Raw genomic sequence first — 25,945 nt, forward strand, 5'->3', positions numbered from 1 at the left:
ATGTTAAAATAGGGAGAGTATCCTGAATTGTCCAGGTGGGTCCAATGTAATTAGAAGTGGAAGACGGTGAGAGAAGAGAGACTCAGGGAAGGGGATGTGATGACAGAAGCAGAGGTCAGAGTGATGCAATGTGAGGACGTGACCGTCACTGGTGGTTTGGAGGGTGAGGAATGGAACCAGGAGGCAAGGAATGCAGGCATCCCCTGGAAGGTGGAAAAGGCAAGGAAATGAATCTTCCCCTAGAGCCTCTGAAAGCCCAGCGAGACTGTCTTGAGCTTCTGTCCTACAGTATTACAAGAAAATTAATTTGTATTCTTTTAAGCCATTAAATGTGTTTTGTAATTTTTTGGGCAGCAACAGGAAACAAACAGAGCTGTAATGGCGAAGTACTTTGAAGCACAGGGCACTGTCTTAGAGGGAAGTGGTGAGGGTTAGCGCCAACTCTAAGCAGTGTGAGACTGAATTCCTGGAAAGCTCATGTGAATGTGTCTATGAGGTGGGATGGGATATGAAAGGGCAGGTGCCATTGAAGAAAGAGGGAGAGCAGCACAGCTGTTAAAAGAAAGAGGCTCTGAAGCCCGTATCCCTGGGTTTGAATCACGGCCCTATAACTTCTTAGCTGGGAAATAAGCAGACTTAAAAAAATCCTACATGACTCAGTTTCCTTCTTTAAAAAGAGATTAAAATAGTACCTAATACTCATAGGATTTTTGTAAAGGTTAAGTAATTCTATATACATGAAGCGTTCAGAAGAGTTCTTGGCATACCCAATTTCTTAATAGATTTTATCCAGCATTATGATTATTATAATAATTTCTGGTGCAGTTTTCTGCTTGTTAACTCTGGGTTCCTTGAATTCAGTGTTATCAGAATTATCCTTTGGGACCTCTCAGTAAGTGAGCTGGCAGTTCTGGCAGTGGTTGCCTGGATCAGACCATGAGGCCCGTGGCTGTGGCAGTGGAAATGGAAGTATAGAACAATAAATCGCAGATAAAATAAGGGAAGTGGGGGCCTGAAGAGCAAGAGGAAAAAGAAAGTCAGTGAGGCTACTGGCAAAGGCTGGCTGCTTTGTAAATCTGCTAAGATGCAGCCTGTATTTGAGTGTAAATGAATTCTTCACCCTGGATCCGCCAATAGAAGGTCAGAGAAATTAAACAAGCTTTTGGTCTTGACTTCCTCAGAATAGTGACATCTCAAAAAGTATTCCTCCTCTTTCTTACTTTTATTCTTTGGGAATCTGAGTGAAATATGGATTTATATAAGTCACACTTTTAAAAATGAGATGCTGGGGCTTCCCTGGTGGCGCAGTGGTTGAGAGTCCACCTGCCGATGCAGGGGACACAGGTTCATGCCCTGGTCCGGGAAGATCCCACATGCCACGGAGCGGCTGGGCCCGTGAGCCATGGCCGCTGAGCCTGCGCGTCCGGAGCCTGTGCTCCACAACGGGAGAGGCCACAACAGTGAGAGGCCCGTGTACCGCAAAAAAAAAAAAAAAAATGAGATGATGGGCTTCCCTGGTGGTGCAGTGGTTGAGAATCCACCTGCCAATGCAGGGGACATGGGTTCGAGCCCTGGTTCGGGAGGATCCCACATGCAGCAGAGCAACTAAGCCCATGTGCCACAACTACTGAGCCTGCGCTCTAGAGCCTGCAAGCCACAACTCCTGAGCCTGTGTGCCACAACTACTGAAGCCTGCATGCCTAGAGCCCGTGCTCCGCAACAAGAGAAGCCACCGCAATGAGAAGCCTGTGCACCGCAACGAAGAGTAGCCCCTGCTCGCTGCAACTAGAGAAAGCCCACAGGCAGCAACGAAGACCCACTGCAGCCAAAAGTAAAAATAAATAAAACAAAATAAAATAAATGAGATGCTTATGGGGTGGGGGACAAAATAGGTGAAGGGGGATTAAGAGGTACAAGCTTCCAGTTATAAAATAAATAAATCATGGGACAATGTATAGCATAGGGAATATAGTCAATAATACTGTAATAACACTGTATGGTGGCAGGTAGTAACTAGACTTATCGTGATGATCAATTTATAATGCATATAAATGTCAAATCACTATGCTGTATGCCTAAAACTTAATAATCAAAGTCAACTACACTTCAGTAAAAAAAGAAAAAGAAAAAAAAAACTCTTAAAGCTGAATAAATGGGACACTTTCTCAAAAAAAGTGGGTATAGTATTAAAAAGAAACCTATATTCATATTATCTGCTTAGGTTTCTGTAATGTAATTATGTAGTGATCATATTTACTACATTTAAGAAATGTAGTATATTGTTCCTGATTAACAAAGATGGAAGTTAGGGAAAAAGACAACTGAGATTCACTTCAGGAGAAGTTTAAAATTAAAAGTAGGCATAAGACACGTTTTCCACACACTACTTGCATTCAACCTATTTTCCATCTGTATGCACCACTGACCATTGCTAGTTACTTAATAACTTCTACCATCTCAGACAAAATATTATTTCTAATTTATAGAACAGAAGTTACATTTCATGTGATAAACAGTAAGACAATATCTGACAAGTATTTTTGCTTTACCTGGTCTTTGCTTGACTTGTCAAACTTAAAAAGAAAAAATCAGAGATCTGTTCAAAGTAAATAGTTTCAGATCTCTTCTCAAAAGCAACCACAGGGCTTCCCTGGTGGCGCAGTGGTTGAGAGTCCGCCTGCCGATGCAGGGGACACGGGTTCGTGCCCCGATCCCGGAAGATCCCACATGCCGTGGAGCGGCTGGGCCCGCGAGCCATGGCCGCGGAGCCTGTGTGTCCGGAGCCTGTGCTCTGCAACGGGAGAGGCCACAGCAGTGAGAGGCCCACGTACAACAACAACAACAACAAAAAAAAAAAAAAAAAAGCAACCACAGTATGAGTCAGCAAGTGTAACAAATCCCATTTAATCCTTAAAAAATCTAATTAATTAAAAGTTGAACAAGAGCTAACGTAGGTCTCTTTGACTGAATCCACCATAAAATCCATGGATGACATGACAGAGTTGTACTTTGCTTGTACTTGGAATGGTCACTACAGTTTCATCTCAAGGGTCCATGATCCTGTGCACTACAAGTGCTGTCTTGGCAGGCATAGATATAAATTTCATGTTCACTTAAACAGAGCTTTACCGTATCCTGTGCAACAAATAAACATGGTTTTAAATGCCTTTTATTAAAATTGTTACTCTTCGATAATGAGACAGTAGGAAATTCTCAAGTGATTTAATGAAGACTGATGGAAGAGAGAAATGGAATTGAGTATATGGCCCAGCAGTATTTATGGCCAAGTTGTATACTTCCAAAGATGACTGAATGAGCATAAATACTGGAAGCTTTTAGTAAGACCTCAGAAGTCGGAATGGCAACATACTTCTTTTAAAACACTTTAAAACAATTTTACTATGGGCCAGTGTGGTAGAACAATTTAGGAGAATTGGTACAAGTGTGTATTATTGAGAATGGAAGAAAAAATCTGTTCAGGAAAAGAGTGTCAATGTTTGACTGAAGAATACTGGATTGTTATTATTAGCAAAAAGACCTTTGCAAGGATTCTGAAAGTACAAATGTGAAGTATCTTTATGTTTGAAACGGATTAGAGAGAAGAAGGATATGGACAAAATGACTTGTCTGTATGCATCCAAATCATTCCGTCATCCCAGTCCAAACCACCATATCTCTTGCCTGGACTCCTATATAATAGTCTCCTAATTGGTCTCTGTTTTTACTCTTACCCTGCAATAATCTATTCTCCCCAAAGCAGCCAGAGTGATCTTTTTTAACACTTTTTTTTAACACTTTTTAAAATCATGTCACTCTTTTGCTTAAAAACCTTCAGTGGTTTCCACTGCAATAACATCTAACTTCCCTAAGCAGTTTAAAAAGCTCTCTATAACCTGGCCCCCATCTATCTAACTGTCCTCTCACTCTTTACTGCCTAACTACCTCAGCTTTCTTTCTATTCCTCAAATGTCAATAGGCTCACATCTGCCTCAGAGCTACTGTACTGGCTACTGTTCCTCCTCTTCTTATGCTCATTTCCTGGCTTCGCATTGTCATTCAACCTCAGCTTAAATGTTACCTCCTTTGAGGGGTCTTCCCTGATCACCTCACAGAAGGTCATCACCTAGCCAGTCTCTATCAAAGCACATTATTTTAACTCTACAAAGTACTGGTCTCAATAGGATATTTTTTTATCTACTTGTTAATTAACTATCTCCTCCAACCAGAATGTAAACACCATGACAGCAAGGATTTTGCTCTGCTCATGCTGTTTCTACAGCCCACTGAACAGTGCCTGGCCCATCATGGTAACAAATAAATATTTATTGTTAAATATATATGCTGTCTATAAGAGACCCACTTCAGACCCAGAGACACATACAGACTGAAAGTAAGGGGATGGAAAAAGATATTCCATGCAAATGGAAACCAAAAGAAAGCTGGAGTAGCAATTCTCATATCAGACAAAATAGACTTTAAAATAAAGACTATCAGAAGAGACAAAGAAGGACACTACATAATGATCAAGGGATCGATCCAAGAAGAAGATATAACAATTGTAAATATTTATGCACCCAACATAGGAGCACCTCAATACATAAGGCAAATGCAAACAGCCATAAAAGGGGAAATCGACAGTAACGCATTCATAGTAGGGGACTTTAACACCCCACTTTCACCAATGGACAGATCATCCAAAATGAAAATAAATGTAGTTTTTAGAATGGAATGTAATTTTAGATAAAGACACCAAACTGTGATATATATATAACAAAACTAGCAGGCTATAAAAGAAAGATAGTTGAATCCTCAGAACTCTCTGAGAATAAATCCCATACTCTTTTTACTTCCCCATGCAGCTTCTTTTCATGAGTGGCACAAAAAAGTTGAAAATCTCTTCTCGAATTCAGTGTGTGCAAACAGTAATCTGATATTGAATGAGTTAAAACCACCATTACCCATTGTCATCTTCCCAAGAACATTTGAACCTCATTTCAAATACACATTTGCAGACATCACAGCGTAGAGGTATATAACAATATGAACCGTCTCTTCCAAAGGATAGCAAGGAAAACTTACGTAACTCCAGAATTTCTGATGTTGGCACATGAAATACTTGGCAAAATAAGAAGAGAAAATAATTCTATGCTACTTGCAAGTGTGGTTGTGGGGAATCCACTGAAACTATTGCAGCTTCGTATCATTCATCTAAAAACATGGTGTTTCAGTGATACATACTGTGAAGGGTTTTTTGAGGAATAACATGTGAGAAGAGCCTAGCACATAACAGGCACTTCAGAGATGGTGATTCTCACTCTTAACATTTTTTCTTGAATTTTCTTAAAAACATGTAGCAAAACCTGATTTAGCATTCTTTGTCACAAAGTGGAATTTAGAAAAAAGGCAGGTGTACCTTAGACACATTTTAAGTGAGCACCCAGAGAGAATTTCAAAATCTCTCAGAGCATAAACACTGGCAGGTCTCTACTTCATTCTTTTCAGTGGAGCAGTTTTCTAGTAAACTGTTTCAGTGTTCTAAAGGGGATCTTCCCAGGATCAGCACTATACGGTTTAGTTTGTACACTGTGCAAAGGCAACTGGCCAAGGAGATGAGGGGGGATGGAATCTAGCCCACACTCTTGTCAGATAGCCATGTGCCTGAGGATCTGAGTTTGCACAGAGGCTGCATTTTTGTAATTTGTAGAAAGGCATCCTATAGTGTGTACCTGGCCTTCCTCAAGAATATCATTTTTCAAAAATACCTTACATTTGCAGGGAATATGGCTGAATGACACATAAAGTAAGCAACTGTCTTGTTTACATTTTCTGAGGTCATTTTGTTTGTTTGTTTGATTTTGTTTGGATTATTAAATCTAGTAATTATGTTCCAGCTGTCTAAGAAACTATATTTAAAAAAACAAAAAACAAAAAAAACATGTAAGGGACTTTCCTTGTATAGAAGAAGGCACCTCTTACCTATGACATGTGGTTTTGCTGTGTTTGTTGCTGCCGCTGCTGTTGCTGTTGTTGAATTAGCAATTGTTGCTGCTGCCGACGCCGGGCTGTCCGTAGCTTTTCAAAGCGAGCCTCCATTTCTTCCAAGACTTTTGGGGTGTATCGGACCACCAGCTTGACGCTGTCCTTAGCGGCCTTGAGTAGTTCCACAGCTTTCTCATGGTGTTCTCCTTCCACACTCTGAAAAGACAGTGACATTTCTTAAAGGGGAGAGTTTCCATATTCTTTTCTCGAGAGCCAAATGTGACATTAGTATCATAGTACAATCCTAGTCTGAAATTTCAAGAAGATATGGCAAATGAGATGTATTGCCATTGTTATTATTTATTACATTTGTAGCTGAATCGTGGGCAGGTTAGGCTGCACTGGGGTACAGGATGCATTGAATGGAAGTTCAAGTTAGGAGGGTGAGAAACAGTGAAGAACTAAACAATAACACTAACATTGAGAATGGAATTTCTAAATTTCACCTGGAAGAGTAAATGCACTAGTCTGGACACTTTGGAAAAAATATAAAAATAGTAACGAATGGGGACTTTGCCTATCTGATATTAACATTTATTAAGAATCTAGGGCTTCCCTGGTGGCGCAGTGGTTGAGAATCTGCCTGCCAATGCAGGGGACACGGGTTCGAGCCCTGGTCTGGGAAGATCCCACATGCCACGGAGCAACTAGGCCCGTGAGCCACAACTACTGAGCCTGCGCGTCTGGAGCCTGTGCTCCCAACAAGAGAGGCCGCGATAGTGAGAGGCCCGCGCACCGCGATGAAGAGTGGCCCCCGCTTGCTCCAACTAGAGAAAGCCCTCGCACAGAAATCAAGACCCAACACAGCCAAAAAAAAAAAAAAAAAAAAATCTAGGGTTTCCCTGGTGGCGCAGGGGTTGAGAATCTGCCTGCCAATGCAGGGGATATGGGTTCGAGCCCTGGTCTGGGAAGATCCCACATGCCGCGGAGCAACTGGGCCCATGAGCCACAACTACTGAGCCTGCGTGTCTGGAGCCTGTGCTCCGCAACAAGAGAGGCCGCGACAGTGAGAGGCCCACGCACTGTGATGAAGAGTGGCCCCTGCTTGCCACAACTAGAGAAAGCCCTCGCACAGAAACGAAGACCCAACACAGCCAAAAAAAAATAAATTTATAAAATTGTTATATTAAAAAAAAAATCTACAATGCTTAAAGCAGTGTCTTATTGGTGTAGTAAGGAACAGTAGAACAAAACAGAGTCTAGAAGTAGATCCATCATATATAAGTCTTGATTGTATGATAAATGTGAAATTTGGACCAATGGGGAAAAGGACTGTTAAATAATGATGCTGAAACAACTAAAATAAAGCACAGGTCAGTGTTCATCATCTTGCAATGCAAAAGGAATTCTTAAGTAAAAATACCAAGAAAACCCCCCACAAAAACCAGATTTAAAGATTGTAAGTTTCTATGTCTCACACACCATGAAAGGTCAAAAAAACTATAAAAAATGTTTTCAATACACGACAGTCAATTTGTTAATATTCTTCAAATGAAGAGCTCTTACAAGACAGTAAAGATCTAAGCAAAATAGGCAAGAGAACTCATGGACAAATAATAATTTTAAAATGCCCAATAAACCTATGAAAAAATGTCCAAGATCCCTAATAATTAAAGAAATATAGATGAAAAAATATTTCATTTTTAATTTAAAAATGGTAAAGATGCATTTTTAAATATGGTGTATTGACAAGGACATAAGGAAAAGGTACTCATATACTGTTAATAATATAACACAAACTGGTACAGTTTTTCTGGAGGGTACTATCGTTATGCATTGGATAAACCCTTTATAAATGAAGATTTTTACTTTCAGGAAAATTTACTAAGGATATAATCAGATATACACACATACCTATAAGACAGATGTGATGTGACAGAAAGCAAAAAATAAATCAATTCTTGGCTTCTGAGTTTCAGAAATACTCTTTGAACGTCATGGCACAGACAATAGCTGGGGAAACTATGTTTACTATAAGTAAACTCAAAGAGGCTCTTCCCAACCCTTTTAAGGTTTCTCCAGGTTGGGATTAGAGAGTAGTAAAAGAGAAGAAAAGTTGTAATCAGACAGAAGAGAACCCTGAGAAAAGGAGGCAGTCCTTCCCTTTCAACTGACCCCCAGGGTAGATGACCTAACTCCTATTTTATAGGATCCAAGCGCAAAGGCCTTTTTGACTTGCTTCCTGGGTAAAGCTCGGGGGAGAAATGTGTGGGATGTGACAGATAGGGACCAAGATAGGCTTAAACACTGCCAGAATACCGAAGAGTGGCACTGAAGTGGCAGAGAAGGCCACCCCAAATTGGTTGAGATTACATTTTCACAAGCCAAGGAGAAGGGGGGCTAAAATGAATATTATCTTGAGTTACAAAAAATAATTTGCATTTCAAGCACACAAATTATATCTTGAGATTCCTAATGACGACTATTATACAGATTTGGAGACTTAAGAATTGCGTTCCATTCTGTCATTTGCTTCAGCGAGGTGGATGTGGACTGCAGGAAAAAAAGGCTTTGAACTTAGCAATGAGATAGCCATTGGTGGCCTTCAGTCATTTGTCCAAAAACCAGGCAGATACTAAGGGTTTAAGAAATGACTGTGGAGAGCCCTGGAGGCAACTTATATAACCATTCCTCTGCCAAGTCTGGGTTAAATAGAGAGCAAGGGGTTATAAACAGCTGTTGAGCAGAGTGAATTTTTATCTGTGGCTGAAGCCTAGGAAAATAGGCTTATTCACTGATTAATTTATTCCTTTAATTATTCACTCAGTCATTGACTTGGACGCTCAACAGATGTTTATTAAGCATTTATTTTACCAGTCATGTTCTACTAAGTTCTCTGGAAGAACATGGACAGGGGAAAACTTTGACAACTTTGTACAACACAAACTCTGTTTTCAGTGTGCTCGTAATTTCTTTGTAATTTGTCCCAAGGTGAATTGTTAATGTATTAACAATTAATGTATGGAATTCTCCTTTAAAAGGAAAACTGGGTGATTTGCTTGTTCATACCCTTCTCTAGTTTCTTTTCTAATATTAAAACTTACATGTTTATATGTTTTAATAACAATGGTTCACCCATTTTCTAGGCCAGATGATTAGTCTCCAGACTTCTTTTTGGCTTTTGTTCTATTTGCTTTCATTTAATAGGGTTGGAAATTCTAGGCCGGACCTTTGGAGGCCCATTATCCCAGTTTAGGCACTCTGCCTACAATTTAGAGTTGCCACAGGAGGGCTGTGGGACTAATACATGGGACCATCAGGCTCTCACCATAGAGAATGGCTGAGAAACACGGCTGGTGTGCCGTACTCAGCCCTGCAGAACTGGCAGGATTACCTCTCTCACCCACAGTGCTGCTCTCCCCAATACAGTTAGCAACTGATAAAAAGCAGACTCCATGGGAGCTTCCCTGGTGGCGCAGTGGTTGAGAGTCCGCCTGCTGATGTAGGGGACACGGATTCGTGCCCCGGTCCGGGAAGATCCCACGTGGCGCGGAGCGGCTGGGCCTGTGAGCCATGGCCTCTGGGCCTGCGCGTCCGGAACCTGTGCTCCGCAACGGGAGAGGCCACAACAGTGAGAAGCCCACGTACCGCAAAAAAAAAAAAAAAAAAAAAAAGCAGACTCCACGGTCTTTGAATCCAGAATTTTGCCTCAGTGCTGTATCTTTGGTTTAGACGGTGACTCAGATTCTTTCGGGCTCGGCAGAGTTAACGGGTCTCCTAGTCTGACTCTACCTTTTCCCTCTGTCTTTCCCACCAGGGCACAGAACCCACACGGGATCTGGGCAGTGTCACACTTCTTCATTTCTACTACTAAAAATGCTGTGTTAAAAATAATACAAATTACATGATTAAGCAGTATAACAGAAACTAAGAGGTAACTCAGAGATTTGAAGAAATATAAGCATGTTTATAAGACTATCATTTCAAACACTCAATAACTTTGTCTTTAAAATTGTTTTCAGAAAAATCTTGAGGATTATTCTGGGTGGCTCTCTTTTCCCACTGGCTTTGCCTACTTTATAAATACTTTGGGGGGCATATGTTTGTCTTCTTAAGCTATAATTTATCTCTGGAGTGCTTTTAGTCCTTCAGTATAACTTTTTAATAAGAATAAGGCAGTTTTCTCTCCTTTCTTTCTCTTTTAAAGGAAGAACAAAAAAGCAGGCAACCTTTCTATGGAGTTCCTGTTCCATGCATAAAAAAAGCTATCTGATCAGTTAGGGTATACACGCTGAGGAACAAACACCTGTCAGCAGGTATTCCCTTAGCCCTCAAAGTTTATCATTTATTCCTACTTTTGACTTAGTCTCTCTCACTCTTAATGAAACTATGCCTCATTTCAAGCTAAATATTTAAAACATGTTTTGAAATAGTTTATTTGTAAACAGTTAAGCTTTCTATTACAGATATATATGTGTGTGTACACACACACACACACACACACACACACACACACACACACACACACACACACACACACACACACACACACACACACACACCCTCCTAATTCAGGAATTGTCCTTTATAACAATTAGCTCAGTTTGAGCAGTCACTGAAAACCTGTAACACCAGCTTTTCACATAGGATGAAAACGTGGCCCTTACGTGATTTGAGGAGACCAGGGAAAACTTCCAATTTCAAAGTGAAATTCCCTCCTCTATTAAAAAAAACCCTGAGCTTTATACTTTCCATAAGAGCTTTCTATACTTTCTAAAAGAAATTCTGTAGTTTTAGATTTCATCCTCTTGCTTTAAGAGTTTATTGTACCTACTGCAATTTGAGGAAGTCATTAGCATGGATTAATTTAACAAGGCTTTCCAACAGACATCTGGTAGAAGTTGGATGTCATTAAGGAGGTGAGGGGTGGTGAGGAAGGCATGGGGGTATACTAGGTATCCAGGAAATTTAGACCAAAGATAAGTGGTCTGAAAAAAGAAAAGCCCCTAAAGAGAAATATTACCTACTCCATAGTAGTGCCTAGTCTGGCCACGAGCCTTTACCAAAGTAAATTAAAATGCACAGGAAGGGGCTTCCCTGGTGGCGCAGTGGTTGAGAATCTGCCTGCCAATGCAGCGGACACGGGTTCGAGCCCTGGTCTGGGAGGATCCCACATGCCCCGGAGCGACTGGGCCCATGAGCCACAACTACTGAGACTGTGCATCTGGAGCCTGTGCTCCGCAACGAGAGGCCGCGACAGTGAGAGGCCCATGCACCGCGATGAAGAGTGGCCCCCGCTCGCCACAACTAGAGAAAGCCCTCCCACAGAAACGAAGACCCAACACAGCCAAAAATAAATAAATAAGTAAATAAATAAATAAATAGAAATGCACAGGAAGAATGGACATTCCCATCCTGAAAATATTTCTTTCCCCTGCTAAATTTTTAAAAAACACACATAGAAATCAAAATGAAAAGCACAGTTCAAGTGGTTTTATTAATATTACCATTTCCAAATGCATAAATACAAATAAAATACTAAACTGAAGAAAAACCGTAAGAACTGGATCTTCTAAAATGTTAATATATAAAGGAATATATTTTCATTCAGGAAGCTGGGAAAAATGATCTCAGTAAATAACCAGATGCATACTTGTTTCATTAGCAATCTCATGTAGTAGTAGTAGTAGTAAAGCTCCGGGAAATTTTAAAGTTAGTTACTTTGATGCAAATTTGGCAAGTCAGTGGCTGATAAATGAACCAACTTTTAAACACTGTTGCATTCTGATTTTTCAGTAGTTTTTTTTTTCCCCACACACAATATGAGTTATCAAAATGGCTGCTATTTCTTGGTACACTCAAGATCTTGGTTGATTAAGAATCCCCTCTAGGGCTTCCCTGGTGGCACAGTGGTTGAGAATCTGCCTGCTAATGCAGGGGACACGGGTTCAAGCCCTGGTCTGGGAAGATCCCACATGCCACGGAGCAACTGGGCCAGTGAGCCACAACTAGTGAGCCTGCGCGTCTGGAGCCTGTGCTCCGCAACAAGAGAGGCCGCGATAGTGAGAGGCCCGCGCACCGCGATGAAGAGTGGCCCCTGCTTGCCGCAACTAGAGAAAGCCCTCGCACAGAAACAAAGACCCAACAGAGCAAAAATAAATTAATTAATAAACTCCTACCCCCAACATCTTCAGAAAAAAAAAAAGAATACCCTCTAATAAGAGAGAACTTTGGATTACACTGCATACATGAATTTGCTCACAATATGTGCTCTCCCCCCTGTTACAGAAAAACCAGTTGTTAAATTTTGACCTTGCCTAGACCTCAGATGGAAGAGATGCCTGCCCTGGAAAGGGATCTCAATATCTGTGCACAATCAGTTGCCCAATGGCCCATGCCCAGGTCTTCATGTTTATGTGGTTCTTTCTCTGTGAGGTTACATGGACATAATCCTGACCCAGCTTGCTGATAAGTTGCTTAAACACTTCGTTGGATAACCGAGAGTTGGCTATACCTCTCAGTTACTGTAGATATCTAGAGCCAGGTTTATGCATAGGCTCCTAAATGCATCAGTCATTCTTTTGGATTAAGGACCAAATAATGTTATCAGGAAATAAAATGATATCAAGGATATTGAGTTATGATATGTTAGTACAATTAAGTAGCTCACAAACTCAAAACATCATACCTGCAAAGGCCCTTAGAAGCAACCTCATTTACCTCCTTGCACCTTAATACATAAGGAAATAAAGACGAAGAGTGGCTGTGACTTGGTCCATTTTACAAATTTATTAGTTGCAGTGCTGGATTAGAACTCATTATTCTTGATGACTGCTCTTTCAACAACCTCATTCTGCTTTTTTAGATTTACTAATTCAGATAATGGTGGGTCGGTTTTTACATGATGTGAAAGGACAGAAACTAATGACAAGGATGTGTCAACTCCTAGCTCTGAAGTGTATGAGTTGGCCAGTGAAGAAGCAGAATAAGACTCTATGCTCACTATTAGTGGGTTATTATGCTCAACTTTGAAAAGGCCCAATATAGCCAAAGACAGACCCACTCCTTTCCCACACAGGTAATAGTGACTGACCATTGTGTTCTTACGATAGTTTTGTTTTTAGTCCATGAAGCTGTTCTCATACTATTTTAAGAGTGTGTGTGTCTATACATAATAAATGTGGGTGTGTGTGGGGTGTGTGTGTGTATACTCTAATATTCGTTGAGCACTTATTGAGCGCAAGGCACTGTTAGCTGCTTTGGAATGGAGAGGTAATGGAGAGCTTAAGGAATCTGTCCCAAGTCCCCAGCTAGTCAGTGGAACAGATGGAACTTAACTGAGATCTGTTTCCAGAGACTAGGCTCTTACCTACTAATCCATAGCCTTAAATAAGATAATAAAGAGAAAGTAAATATCGTATCAGTGGTTCTCCTATTCATGGGTATTTTCAGACCAGTTGTTCTTGAACCTGGATGTACACAGAAATCAACTTAAACACTTTTAAAATATAGAGACCTAGGCTGTATCCCAGACTTGCCATATCAAGGTCCACAGCAATATGAGCTAGGAACATGTGACATTATAAAACTCTGATACAGCCAGCCAGTCACTGAAGTGCAGATTAGTGTTTAGACATAGTGCCCTAGACTATAACCACCTCAAATACTAAATGCCATCTTAAGAGTGTCTTTACTATGTTACTCCAGGAAAGAGGGCTGGATAGGTGAGGGAAATCTTACAATTTTGCCTTGGTGTAGCTCTGTAGTCAGCATTTTTGGTCATTAAAAAAAAACACATTGACTGGATGTTTAATTCAGAATGGACTATCAAACAAAATTGAGTTATTGGTAGTGAGGTGGATGGACCTAGAGTCTGTCCTACAGAGTGAAGTAAGTCAGAAAGAGAAAAACAAATACCGTATGCTAACACGTATATATGGAATCTAAAAAAAAAAAAAAATGGTTACGAAGAACCTAGGGGTAGGACAGGAATAAAGACGCAGACATAGAGAATGGACTTGAGGACACGGGGAGGGGGAAGGGTAAGCTGGGACGAAGTGAGAGTGTGGCATGGACATATATACACTACCAAATGTAAAATAGATATAGCTAGTGAAAAGCAGCCGCATAGCATAGGGAGATCAGCTCGGTGCTTTGTGTCCACCTAGAGGGATGGGATAGGGAGGGTGGGAGGGAGATGCAAAAGGGAGGAGGTATGGGGACATATGTATATGTATAGCTGATTCACTTTGTTATAAAGCAGAAACTCACACACCACTGTAAAGCAATTATACTCCAATAAAGATGTTAAAAAAAAAAGAACTATCTCCACACAAGTTATAGGATGTATTCAGAAAAAAACCTTTATGACTCTTTGATCCTTTCCTTTTCTCAAACATGTTAATATCCTGTTTTAAATGTATTCTCTTTTCCTGAAGAAAAGTGGCAAGTGTAAAAAGTATTACATTTATCCTCTGGAAAAAATATGCTAATTCCCTCCCATAGTACTTTGTTCCTGCCTAAATGCTAATATCTATTTCAGCGTGCTGTAATTTATTAGATTTCAACCATTCTGCTGTCACTAGACTGTCCGAGGGCAAGATGAGTCTTATTTATCTCTGTGCCCAGCATCTATTGTGTGCTCAATAAATACTTAGTCAATGAATAAGCCATACACACACACACATTTATATATATATATTTTTAACATCTTTATTGGAATATAATTGCTTTACAATGGTGTGTTAGTTTCTGCTTTATAACAAAGTGAATCAGCTATACATATACATATGTCCCCATATCTCTTCCCTCTTGCATCTCCCTCCCTCCCACCCTCCCTATACCACCCCTCTAAGTGGTCACAAAGCACCGAGCTGATCTCCCTGTGCTATGCGGCTGCTAAGGAGCCAGTACTGCCCAAGTTTGATTTTGAGCTTCTTAACTTAGCAGCTTTGTGAGCTCAGACAAGCTGCTTAGCATCCCCACGCCTCAATTTTCTCATCTGTAAAAAGGGTATCATAGAGTGTCTACTTTATAGAATCATTATGGGCATTACATTTATTGATAATATGCACAAGGCACTTGGAAGAGCACCTGACACTTTAAAAAGGGTCCAAAAAATGTTAGCTGTTTGTTGAACTGTTTCCTGGATGATCATGTTACTGTAGGGCTTCAGGTGCTTAAGGACAATAACAGCAACAACAAAATATAATTTGCCTTTGGAATAGGTAGAAGTTTCTTGTATATTATCTAAGAAGCCAAAGAAAATGTATTTACTAAATTAATTATGTATGGAGTTTGTTGGAAGAAGGTTTGAAACTACTTAGGTAAATCAACTGCTTCTAATCACAGTCAAGTAATTTAGAAGCATCATTTCCATACATACAGTTGATATGCTAATTACAAATGATCATCATTTATTCATGAAAAACTGCTCTCTCAGTCCCTCCACAGTGCCAGACTTTGTTAGGGAAAGGAAGCGTGTGCAGGAGATTCTCTTGATAGGAGCATGCATAATGTGAGCAAACTTGAGAGGGGAAAATCATCAAATAACCAAACACTACAAGAGAGCAAAGAGGTTAATGAGGAAAAAAAGTGTATATAATTACACACATTTTTATCCTGTGAGAGTAGTTATACATATAAAATGTTTTGAACCATGGAAGTAGAGAATGCACAGCACTAGCAGTCGGCCCAGGGGCAGAAAATTTAAAGCAAGCAGAAGCTTTAAGAAAAAAATCAGTGCCAGCAATCACAGATCTAACATTTGGTTGATCTGAGCCTACCTTTTCAGATCCGGAGACTAAAACTGGAAACAAATACAGCTACTACATGTCAGTTGTAATGCTTTATAGTAACTCTGCTTAACCCTCAATGTTCGGGCGCCAACAGGAGGAAAAACAATTCCTGATGGTTGTTGGGATAAATACCACACACACATGCACACACATACACACACATACATGTATACCTATACATATACACTCAATAAACATATATATACATGCACACACATGCACACACATATACGCATACACATACATACAGCCATCTTCAAGAGTACAAATGTGAACACCAGACATCTGGAACCAGAACAAAGCTGTGTGGAAAAATATTCCTAGAAAATGAGATCTTTAAATCGGTCTGTTAAGTTTTGAGTGGTAGGTTTCACCCGGGAAGTCGAGTTACAAGGTACACTTCCAATCATTCACACTGATTCACACTGATTTGTGCTTCCAAAATACGTGCTCTGCCCACCCACACTCTCCCAAGCCGTGACACTCTGTGACACTAAACCCCCCCAGGAGCAGCGCCTCTTGGCAAATGTTCAGAAGCAGGAATATCAAAATTGCCGACTCTCGATATTTGCTTCCAGGTCTGGTTTGGCCTGAGAGGGGGCTGTGGTGGTGATGATAACATACCCACCGAGAATCCCCTCCCTCATACTCATACATGCTGCTTTACAGCTCCACTTAAACATGCAAATACATCTCAGTCACTAAAATCTAGTGTGGTTCCTAATCAAATCGTCAAACCAACCCTTAGTACAGCCAGTGTGACAGGGCAGGAAGGCCAGGGATTTGGATTAGGAGGATCCCAGTTTGAGTCATAACAAATCACTGTCGAAGAGTGTGACCTTTAGAGAATGACCTCACCTCTTTGTGTCTCAGGTCTCCGGTGGACACTGTCCTGGTTTTAGGACTCAAAGTCCCAGAAAATACCTCAGTCCTGGGCAAACCTAGACAGTTGGTCACTGATTAAGACGCAGGAAAATGTAAAGATTGAAGAATGCATCGTAGTGCTTGGTACATGATATATCTGCAGTAAATGTTTGTTGGGCTTTGAATTTTCAGTGTACATAGTGGGGAGCAATTTTATCAAAGAAGGATGGGTCTGTTGAACACCAAAGGGCAGCATGAGGAGAGGAAAGGGAAGGTAAGGAGGGATCTGAGTTAAGAGAAAGGTTTGGAAGAATAGGTTCGAGGGCAGGGGAGTCATTTTTGCTCAGCAGCCATAGCTCACGGGCTCCAGATGCGCAGGCTCAGTGGCCATGACTCACGGGCCCAGCCGCTCCACGGCACGTGGGATCCTCCCGGACCGGGGCACGAACCTGCATCGGCAGGCGGACTCTCAACCACTGTGCCACCAGGGAAGCCCTGCCAACACCCTAAAGACAGACCTAGTACTATGGAGCATTATCTCCTTCTGGTACTGTAGAATCCCAGGGATGATGGAGCCTGGCTTAAATGGCAAAGCTAGTTTAGGAGGAGTATCCAGATTCAGGTGAGGCTTTTAAAATTGATGAACCAGGCCTGCATACCTGGACACTGGTTGGATCCCCGAGGACAAATACCAAAGCCCATCCTTCAGATAGTCTCCACTGATTTTTATGGCAGGTGGGTTATGATGTGATGCAGACAGGACCAACACTGGAAGGTTCTTTGAAAGACTTTGCAACCTAGAAAAAGGCTTATTAGCCTATAGGAAGTTTTTGGGAAATCTCCTTTCACTAAGCGTGGCATACATCATCCCATCTCCTCTCCCTAGATGTCAGCTTGTATTATGCTGCAATGACATCAGGATTCTGTCAACCAGAATAGTTTTCTTTTTTCCTTCAGTATCTTACGCTAGTGATCTCAGAGAGACCACTGTTTTCTAAGGGGTATCAATGGAGACAATAACAGGTCTCTGAAATTATTCAACCAAACCCTTCAAAGGGTACCCTTTATTATTTAACCTGTCTTAGAATCCTAGAAGCCCTGCCAATTATATAAAGCATAAAGGAGAAACACAACAAATCTAGGCAGAAGTTGTCTGAGTCCAGAGCTGTCAAATGTGTTTCCTGTACAGTGTAAAGCAGCAGGGACTTTTATGTTGCTTTGTACCATGAATAAGAAACAGTAATAATAGCTATAATGCTTAATTTAATTACAGAGACTCAAAATTACAGATGCCTTCTTGTAGGAGAAGGAGTGAAAATTTAAGGGATATCTCAGGTTTTACTGTCCAATATCTCACTGGCTCTACATATAAATGTCTCTTCCAATTAAAAGCACACCACAGAAAATTCTTTGGATTTGTCACCAGTGACTTATACTAAGATTTTTCAGGTAATTCGACAAAATAAAACTGTACTTATTTTAAATGTTCTAACTGGCTCTAATCCCCAAAGATTCTTTTCACCCCTCCCCTCTGGCTCCTGCTGTCACTAGCCATGCAGCCACCCAAACTAGGCATCCAGGGGATGCTGTTAACTCTCCCCTCAACCCACATCCAATTAACCACGGATACTGGTTGATATTTATTCCCCATTTACCAACTCATCTCATCCTCTCCTCCCTCTTACTTCTTTACCATTTTAAAATATCCTCTAGTTTCTCTCTTGTCTAAATTCTTCTCCAGATTCTAGCCTGAGTCACTTGGTCTTCCTGTATCCTTGCTGACAATCCAGTGATGGGCAGAAAGAACACAGTTCTGGTAGACCCTGTCCTTGAAGGCAGGGACTGAGCTACCTTGATTGTTTCTTCCCAGGACCCAGCACAGTGCACAGTACCCACCCAACCTGGTGAGTGCTGGCTTTGAAGGATAGGCCCAAAGATTACCAGCTGTGTACTGTAGGGAAACTTATTTCATTTCCTGAGCCCCAGTTCCCAATGTGCAAAACAATGTGAATAACATTTCCTTTAAAGATGTCATTTAAAATTTAATGAACTACCCACGTAAGTGCCAAGTGCTACACCTGGCCCACAGAATGCACCCAATAAATGAGGGCCCCCTTACTCCATGAATATTTCCCCATCTTCCAGAAATGAAAATAAAAGTATCCTGTGGCATGCAAAGCACTTCCATCACACAGGCAGGTCCAACTCTATTTCCTTATATTCAGCTTCAACATATGAGCACCATGCTTTTGATTTTGCCACATATTTTCGTGTTTCCGTAATCTCTCAGTTTTATTCCCTTAGACTAGATGGTTCTTCCTCCTTCTCCTGTCTTAGGAAACCTCCACTCATCATTCAAAGGCCATTCCAAATAGCACTTATTCTCTAATATGTTATTTTCTTGCTCAAAATTAAGTGTGAACACCTTACAATGGCCTGTAAAGACCTTTACTCTCCACTCCCAGCTGGCCTCTCCAATTCCACCTTCTAAGACTCTCCCCCTCATTCAAACCCCAAATTACACTGGAGTTCTTTTTTGTATTATACATGCCTGGTTCACTCCTGCCAGGATTTTGTATGACTAGTTCCCTCTCATAAAGTTCTCAGGTAAAAGATGTTCAACTTTAATATTAGTTAGAGAGATGCAGATTAAATCCAGAATGCAATAAAAATTGTTCACTTATTTTTAAAAATTGATAACTATTGCTGAGGATTTGGTGGAAATTTTTATTCTCATACAATTGGCAATAGAAGCTGGGGGTCAATTTGGCAGCATCTATTAAAATAAAGTGTGCCCCTGTGCTCCTAACCTGGTTTGCCACCTATCAGTATTCACTCTAGAAAAATAGTCATTCATATACATAAAGATTTTCGTTGAAGCAGTGTTCACAATAACAAAATGAGACAAAACAAAAAAACCAATTGGGTAACAAGCTAAATGTCCATCAACAGGGGAATGGTTGAATGAACTCTGGTACCCACATACCATGGAAGACTATACAGCAGATTAAAAAACATAAGTATGTACTGAGAAGACAAGATATCCAAGACATAGTTCTGAGAAAGCAAGTCATAGAAAAATAAGTATATATGAAAATATTAGTGTATTTTAAAAACTTAAAATAATGACTAACATCCATTGAGTGTTTACTATCAGGTACTGTTCTAAGTGCTTTAAATTTATCAAAATAGTGACTCTTCCTACATACCTGGTGAGGTATGTAACGTTATCATCCCAATTTTATATATGAGGAAACTGAGGAACAGTAAGTTTCCATGGGCGCACCATTAACGGGTAACAAATCTGTCTCCAAGCCTGGCCTCTTAATCACGGCTCTATATTGTCTCATACACTTTATATCTAAAAATAAATAAATAATTGAATATATGTGTGTGTGTGTGTGTACTTGCGTGCAAAGGAAAACACTTGGATAAATACCCATCATCATGGTGTTTCCTCGGGTGGGGGGAGAGGAAGGAACTGGAATGGAGTGATGGAGAGGAAAATGATTAAAGAGGCTTTTAAAAAAAATCTGACCAGTTTTTTAACATTGAATTCTTTGGAAATTTTATAAGGATGCATTCACATATTTCTTGTATAACTACTGTAGCCCAGAATCAACATGAGGAAAGTGAGTCATTCTAGAATAAACTGAAGAAGGTGGGACAAAGGATACTTTTGTTTTCAAAGTGCTTTGAGGCACAGCTTTGAGGTAATTTGAGCAAAAAATAAATTATAACTGCAATTGCCTGGGCCATTTAGGTGAAATGAAGGGGTTTTAGCTACATTACCTCAGAAATTATGGACGTAGAAGTGTGGTTTGTGGGAGCTTCAAAACCCCAATTATAAGGGAAGGCCACCCAAATTCCATTCAGTCAGGACCGAACGCTTTTTCTCCTGGCATCGTTAATTTGCTGAAACCTGTGGTTTCCTTTCCTCCGTTAACTCTTGGTTGTTTATTTGTCCATGCTAGCTTTAGTTACATGACCTGCTAGATCATTCATGTTTAAGTGTGAATGATATAAATTGAGGATGATGTTTGACTAAGAACTGGTGAAGGAGAATTATGAAACACTGCATGTTCGAATTTTTGTTTTTCACTAATGGCTCCTAAGATGAAAAACTGCAGTGATTTCGAGGCTGACAGATGTGAGACCCCAGAGAGAGTTACGAATCAGTCGACCTAGAAATTCTTTTGCAAATGAAATGAGTTGGTTTTATTTTTCTCCTTTAGTACGATTATTATTGATCTTCTCCTCCCAGTTCCCCAAATAACAATGTATTGTAACAAAGAAACATAGCTGTTCCCTACATAGCAGGTTCATAATGAGACCTGTTTCTTCTCTCATTCAAACATTAAGTTAGATCTACCCCTGGTTACCCTGCCTCAAATTCCAGCCCCTTCTAGACCACTCTTCACATTGCAATCACAGCAGTCTTTCTAAAATGCATATTTGATCGTATCACTCTCTTGCTTAAAATCCGTCTAAATCCCCATATTGCTCAGATACAGCCCTAGCTTTGCAGTCCAGTGTGCCTCATTACAATCTGGGCCCTGCTTACATTTTTAGCCTCATTTGCCAACTCTTAAGGGTCCAAATGGAAGAACTGGCCTGGCCATGTTCTCTCGTGCCTGGACTCTAGCATGGTTTACTCTGAGGTGGCCCTTTCATGATCCTTGCTGCCTCCACCCACCTACCCTACTTGCCTATGAGTTTTCTTCACAGAAGGAACCGTCTCTGGCCCTCCCATGCCTGGGTTAGATGCCCCTGTTATGATCTCCCATGGAACTCCATACTTATCCTTATTTACAAAATAACCTATGTTGCAAAGATAGTCTTCTTCCCTGCCTATTTCCTCCCCATACCTGTAAGCGTGAAATCAGAGGTTTTTATTTTTTATTTCACTGGTGACTAAGACAATACCAGGCCCAATAATATTTTGCCAAATGAATGAACGAATAAATATCTAAGTTTTAGGGATTAATGTTCATCAACAAACCTGTAACTTAACTATGTTGTCACTTCTCAGAGAAAACATAATGATTTCTTATTTAAACCAATGGCTGCCCCCTTAATTATGAACTAGTAGTAACAATCAACACAATTAATTTATATAGTAAATAAATAATTTATAATTAATTAATTTAAATAATTTATATAGTACCTACTATGTGTCAGGAACTATGTTACGCCACTTAAACACCAAAACACAAAAAAAGGTAGCCACTATTATTACCATCTCTTAGCAGTGAGGAAACTAAGGTTCAGAGAAGTTACCAGATTGCTTCGTAAACTCCATAAATTACATTGAATTAGTTTGTGAGACTTAATTTGCCCAGTGCATTTAGAGTGCTTAGGAAATGCCTGGCCTGTAAGCTCTCAAGGGAAGGCTTTTCTGTTACTACAGAAAAGTCAATTTTGTTACTACACTTAAAGGGCTGCCTGCTTTATTTCTACACCTAGTGTTTGGGGATTTTCAAACTACCATTAATATAGTGGCATATACATTGAGTAGAAGACACATTTTTGAAAAGTTGCATATTTTTCATTAGCAAAAACTTTAAAAATTAAAACTGTGAGCTGCTACTGCCAAATTCATCTCTACCTTCGTTGTTTCGTCTCCAACATGCCAGTGCTCTTCCGTCTTAGGGACTTTGCATTGATTCTTTCCTCTGCCTGGAATGTTCCTCCCTAGATACTCATGCGGCGCCCCCCGCCTCATCTCCTTGATTCCTCTTCTCAAATACCACCTTCTCACTGAGGCTACTCTGCCCAGCAGCGCACCCTCCTCTCTCTACCCTGACACCCCCTATCCTCCTTAATCTTTATTATGGTTGATAATAAATACTTTTTGAATGAATGCTTGCATGTTAAGACTATGTCCAGGCAATGTTGTACAACCTCGTTTGGCCACATATGTACTCCAGATACAGGGCATTTACGTATGTTTTGTCAATATACTGCCCTATGTAGTAGCTGTCAAACTTAGGGTTTGGTTCAGTAGCTGAGCAGGTCGATCATGGTCTGATCTCGGAAGAGTAACACAATGAAGAGAGGTAAAGCTAAAAGTTCAACTTAGGTTACCCACGTCCCTATAAATAATTGAAAGTGCATCAGAGGGAATTTTAATGACTATATTTGCCTTGTTTTCTTCACAGAATAATCAAACATGCTTACTAAAAAATTCCACATAATTAAACTCTCGATGATTTCCTTAAAAATTAAATAAATTTATTAGAGGCCAAGCAGGTTTAAGTGATTGGGGTACTTTGTGGAACACTCAAAATATGTGCAAAATTATATTCAATGCAACTGGAGGAAAAAATATTTTAATACCTACAACGTTGACACCATAAAATGATGTGTGACCTGATAACTAGCATCAGACAGCTTTGCATTGTACCTCTTGCCAACTGCATCCAACAAAACAGGACCCATGTGAAATTATGTGTGCAATGGGTCCCTGTGGTAATTAGCTAGAAATTACTACATCCTGGTCAGTAATATTTAAAATTGCTTCTAACATTGTATAAGAGTGAAGAGCAACATAACAATGATCATTTAATATAAACTTTAAAAAAATTTAAACAGGGCCTCCCTGGTGGCGCAGTGGTTGAGAGTCCGCCTGCCGATGCAGGGGATACGGGTTCGTGCCCCGGTCTGGGAGGATCCCATATGCCGCGGAGCGGCTGGGCCCGTGAGCCATGGCTGCTGAGCCTGCGCATCCGGAGCCTGTGCTCCGCAACGGGAGAGGCCACAACAGTGAGAGGCCCGCGTACCACAAAAAAAAAAAAAAAAAAAAAAAAAAAAAAAAAAAAATTTAAACAGATCATGGGCACAAAAATAAAGAGAATTTCGGGATTAGCAGCTGTCCCACTCCTAGCCTTGTGGCCAGCCTTATTTCAGATGTGCTGTAAAACTCAGAGGGCTCTGGTACCCTGAAGACTTCATTTTTAGACTTTACTGAGTAGTCAAATAGATACTGTGCCTTCTAGACTTAGGCAGAAGAGAAAAGTGGCGAGGCCTTAGCATATTTCTGTTTGTGACAAATTGACACACAATTTCTCCAAATCACCCAAACCTACAGCTCAGGCCAATTATAAGTAATGTGGTCCTCTCTATTTATGAAAAACTTAACTTGATGTTGCTAGGAGAATTAGATAGAAGTGAGCTCCTTTAGGGTATAAGCTATGATTTGTTTAAACTGTCCCTTTCCCAGTGCCAAGCACATGGCACGTGGTTAATAATTCTTTTTTTGGCAGTCGGATTGAAGCCTTCAAAGTGGTATTCTTAAAATACTGTTTGCCTGTAGAGACAGGTTCAATAATGGTGAGCGGTCAATCTCCTTGCCTTTGTCATAGAAGGTAATTAGGGTCAACTGCAGGGCTTCTCCTCACAGATCCTCAATTCAGAGACAAGCCTTAGATAAAGTCTCTTCTCAAGAATTGGCCTCATTTGTGAAATTCCGTGCATGCTATGAAGTCCATTCTATTCACATACACCATACAGGGTATAACGTATGCAATTTAGATTTTAATGGTGCACCTAATATTTGGTTTGTATCAGTCTCCTTGAAATTGGACCAGTTTAGTTTAAGAAAATGATTCTCAACCAGGCATGATTTCACCCGTCAGGGGAGAGCTGGCAATGTCTGGAGACACTTTTGTTGGTCACCACTGGAGTGGGGGAGTGTGACTGGCCAGGAATGCGGCCAAACATCCTACAATAGACAGAACAGCCTCTCCAACAAAGCCTTATCCAGTTTAAAATACCAACTGTTCTAAGGTTGAGAAACTCTGATTAAGACAAATTAATTTCGTGAAAAGTTTACTAAGCAGAATTTTTTAAAAAAATAAAGTCTTCTACTTTAAAATGCTGCCAGTTTGCTAGAACTCAGTTAATTCATTTAAAATTACCCGCGGCCTAAAACCTACACCCTCTCCAAAACCAGATGAAATCGTTCTATTTTGTATACTTTCACATGGATGACCTGCAGACAACCACAATTTGCTGAGTAATGGGCACCTCACTTTCTTGCCTGAAACACTTTTTTTTTTTTTAATTGCCAAGTCACTGGAACACGTTTTGGACCATCACCAAGTGGAACTGTACTCTTAGGCCCCGAAATGCAGTTTTCTTTACATTCGTCCACGATGCCTCCGGGCTCCCGCCTCTGACCTGAGGTCACCAAGTCCTCCTGAGAGCTCAGCCTGAAACACCTTTTCTCCTGTATCCACAAGAGGCAGGAACCATGCCAGAAACTTAGGACTTCCTGGGTAATTCCCTCTCCTTTACCTCTCACATCTAGTCAACCACCAGGTCTTGCTTATAGTACCATTACCTCCAAAATAGTTTTGAAATCTCTTCCTTTTCTCTCCATCCTAATTCTTTTCTTGCAAGACGTTCATCATGTCTCTCCAAAACTCCTAGGAGTTTCCTAGTTGATCTCCCCACGTCCAGTTTTTTCTCCACTCCTTCACATACTCCCACTCCCACATGCTGGCAGTGGCCAGACCAACTTATCTAAATGCAAAAAAAAAAAAACATGTTATGTTGGCCATTTCCTACCACCTTCAAATGCTAAGTCCAGACTACTTAGCATGGTTTATGGGGCACACTACGACATGGCCCCTGCCCACCCCTCCACACCCAAGCCCACCACACTTCGCCTTACTCTTTCGCTACAGACATCATGCTGTTTCTTACGTTTGTGCATTATGTTGTCTCTTCTGCCTGGAGTAACCCTCCATCAACCGACATTTCTATAGATAACTACTATTTATCCTTTTAAAATTCTACTTATATATCATCTCCTCTACAAAGCCAGAAGGTGTTTTTTGTTTTTAAAAATTCTGAACTGTCCGCCAACACTGTCCGCATTATCCAATGGCAATAACTGGCTGGAACTGTGTTGGGACATTTCCTCTCTAGATTGCCACAGTTCCCACTTGGTCGTCTCTCCATTCATTTATATAATCTCCTCTTGGTCCCCACTGTAGTCAAATTTATCACTCCTACGCTAAGGGGAGCCAAATCTACTTTTACAAAACCAAACCTATTACAGCATCATGCTCCCTTGGCTTTCAGAAGTAGAAGCTCAGTGACTGTCTAGAATCCTCAAGTTTTCTAATGTCACATTTTACTATATTTCTGAATATGTACTGACTACTGCATATGTGGTGATGAGTTCAGAACGAAAAAGCTGAGTTGAGATGCAGGTGCTGGGTGATAAGCTAGGCTCAGGCTGATTTTAGGAGATCAACTCTTCTGCATACCAGCCTTGCAGAGACTTAAATTCATGC

General features: G+C 40.6%; 1 protein-coding gene across 1 annotated transcript in view; it reads right to left on the reverse strand.

Annotated features, from left to right (window-relative positions):
* Positions 1 to 5,976: 5,976 nt before the first annotated feature.
* LIN7A (lin-7 homolog A, crumbs cell polarity complex component) overlaps positions 5,977 to 25,945 on the reverse strand; it is a gene marked incomplete at both ends in the record, with an annotated part of 121,280 nt that continues 101,311 nt past the window's right edge. The window contains one exon of the mRNA XM_079715154.1: positions 5,977 to 6,195. Coding sequence (XP_079571280.1) covers positions 5,977 to 6,195 — 219 coding nt within the window. The remainder of the gene's footprint in view (positions 6,196 to 25,945) is intronic.

Source organism: Hyperoodon ampullatus, assembly GCF_949752795.1.
Source record: "Hyperoodon ampullatus genome assembly, chromosome: 11".
NCBI lineage: Eukaryota > Metazoa > Chordata > Mammalia > Artiodactyla > Ziphiidae > Hyperoodon > Hyperoodon ampullatus.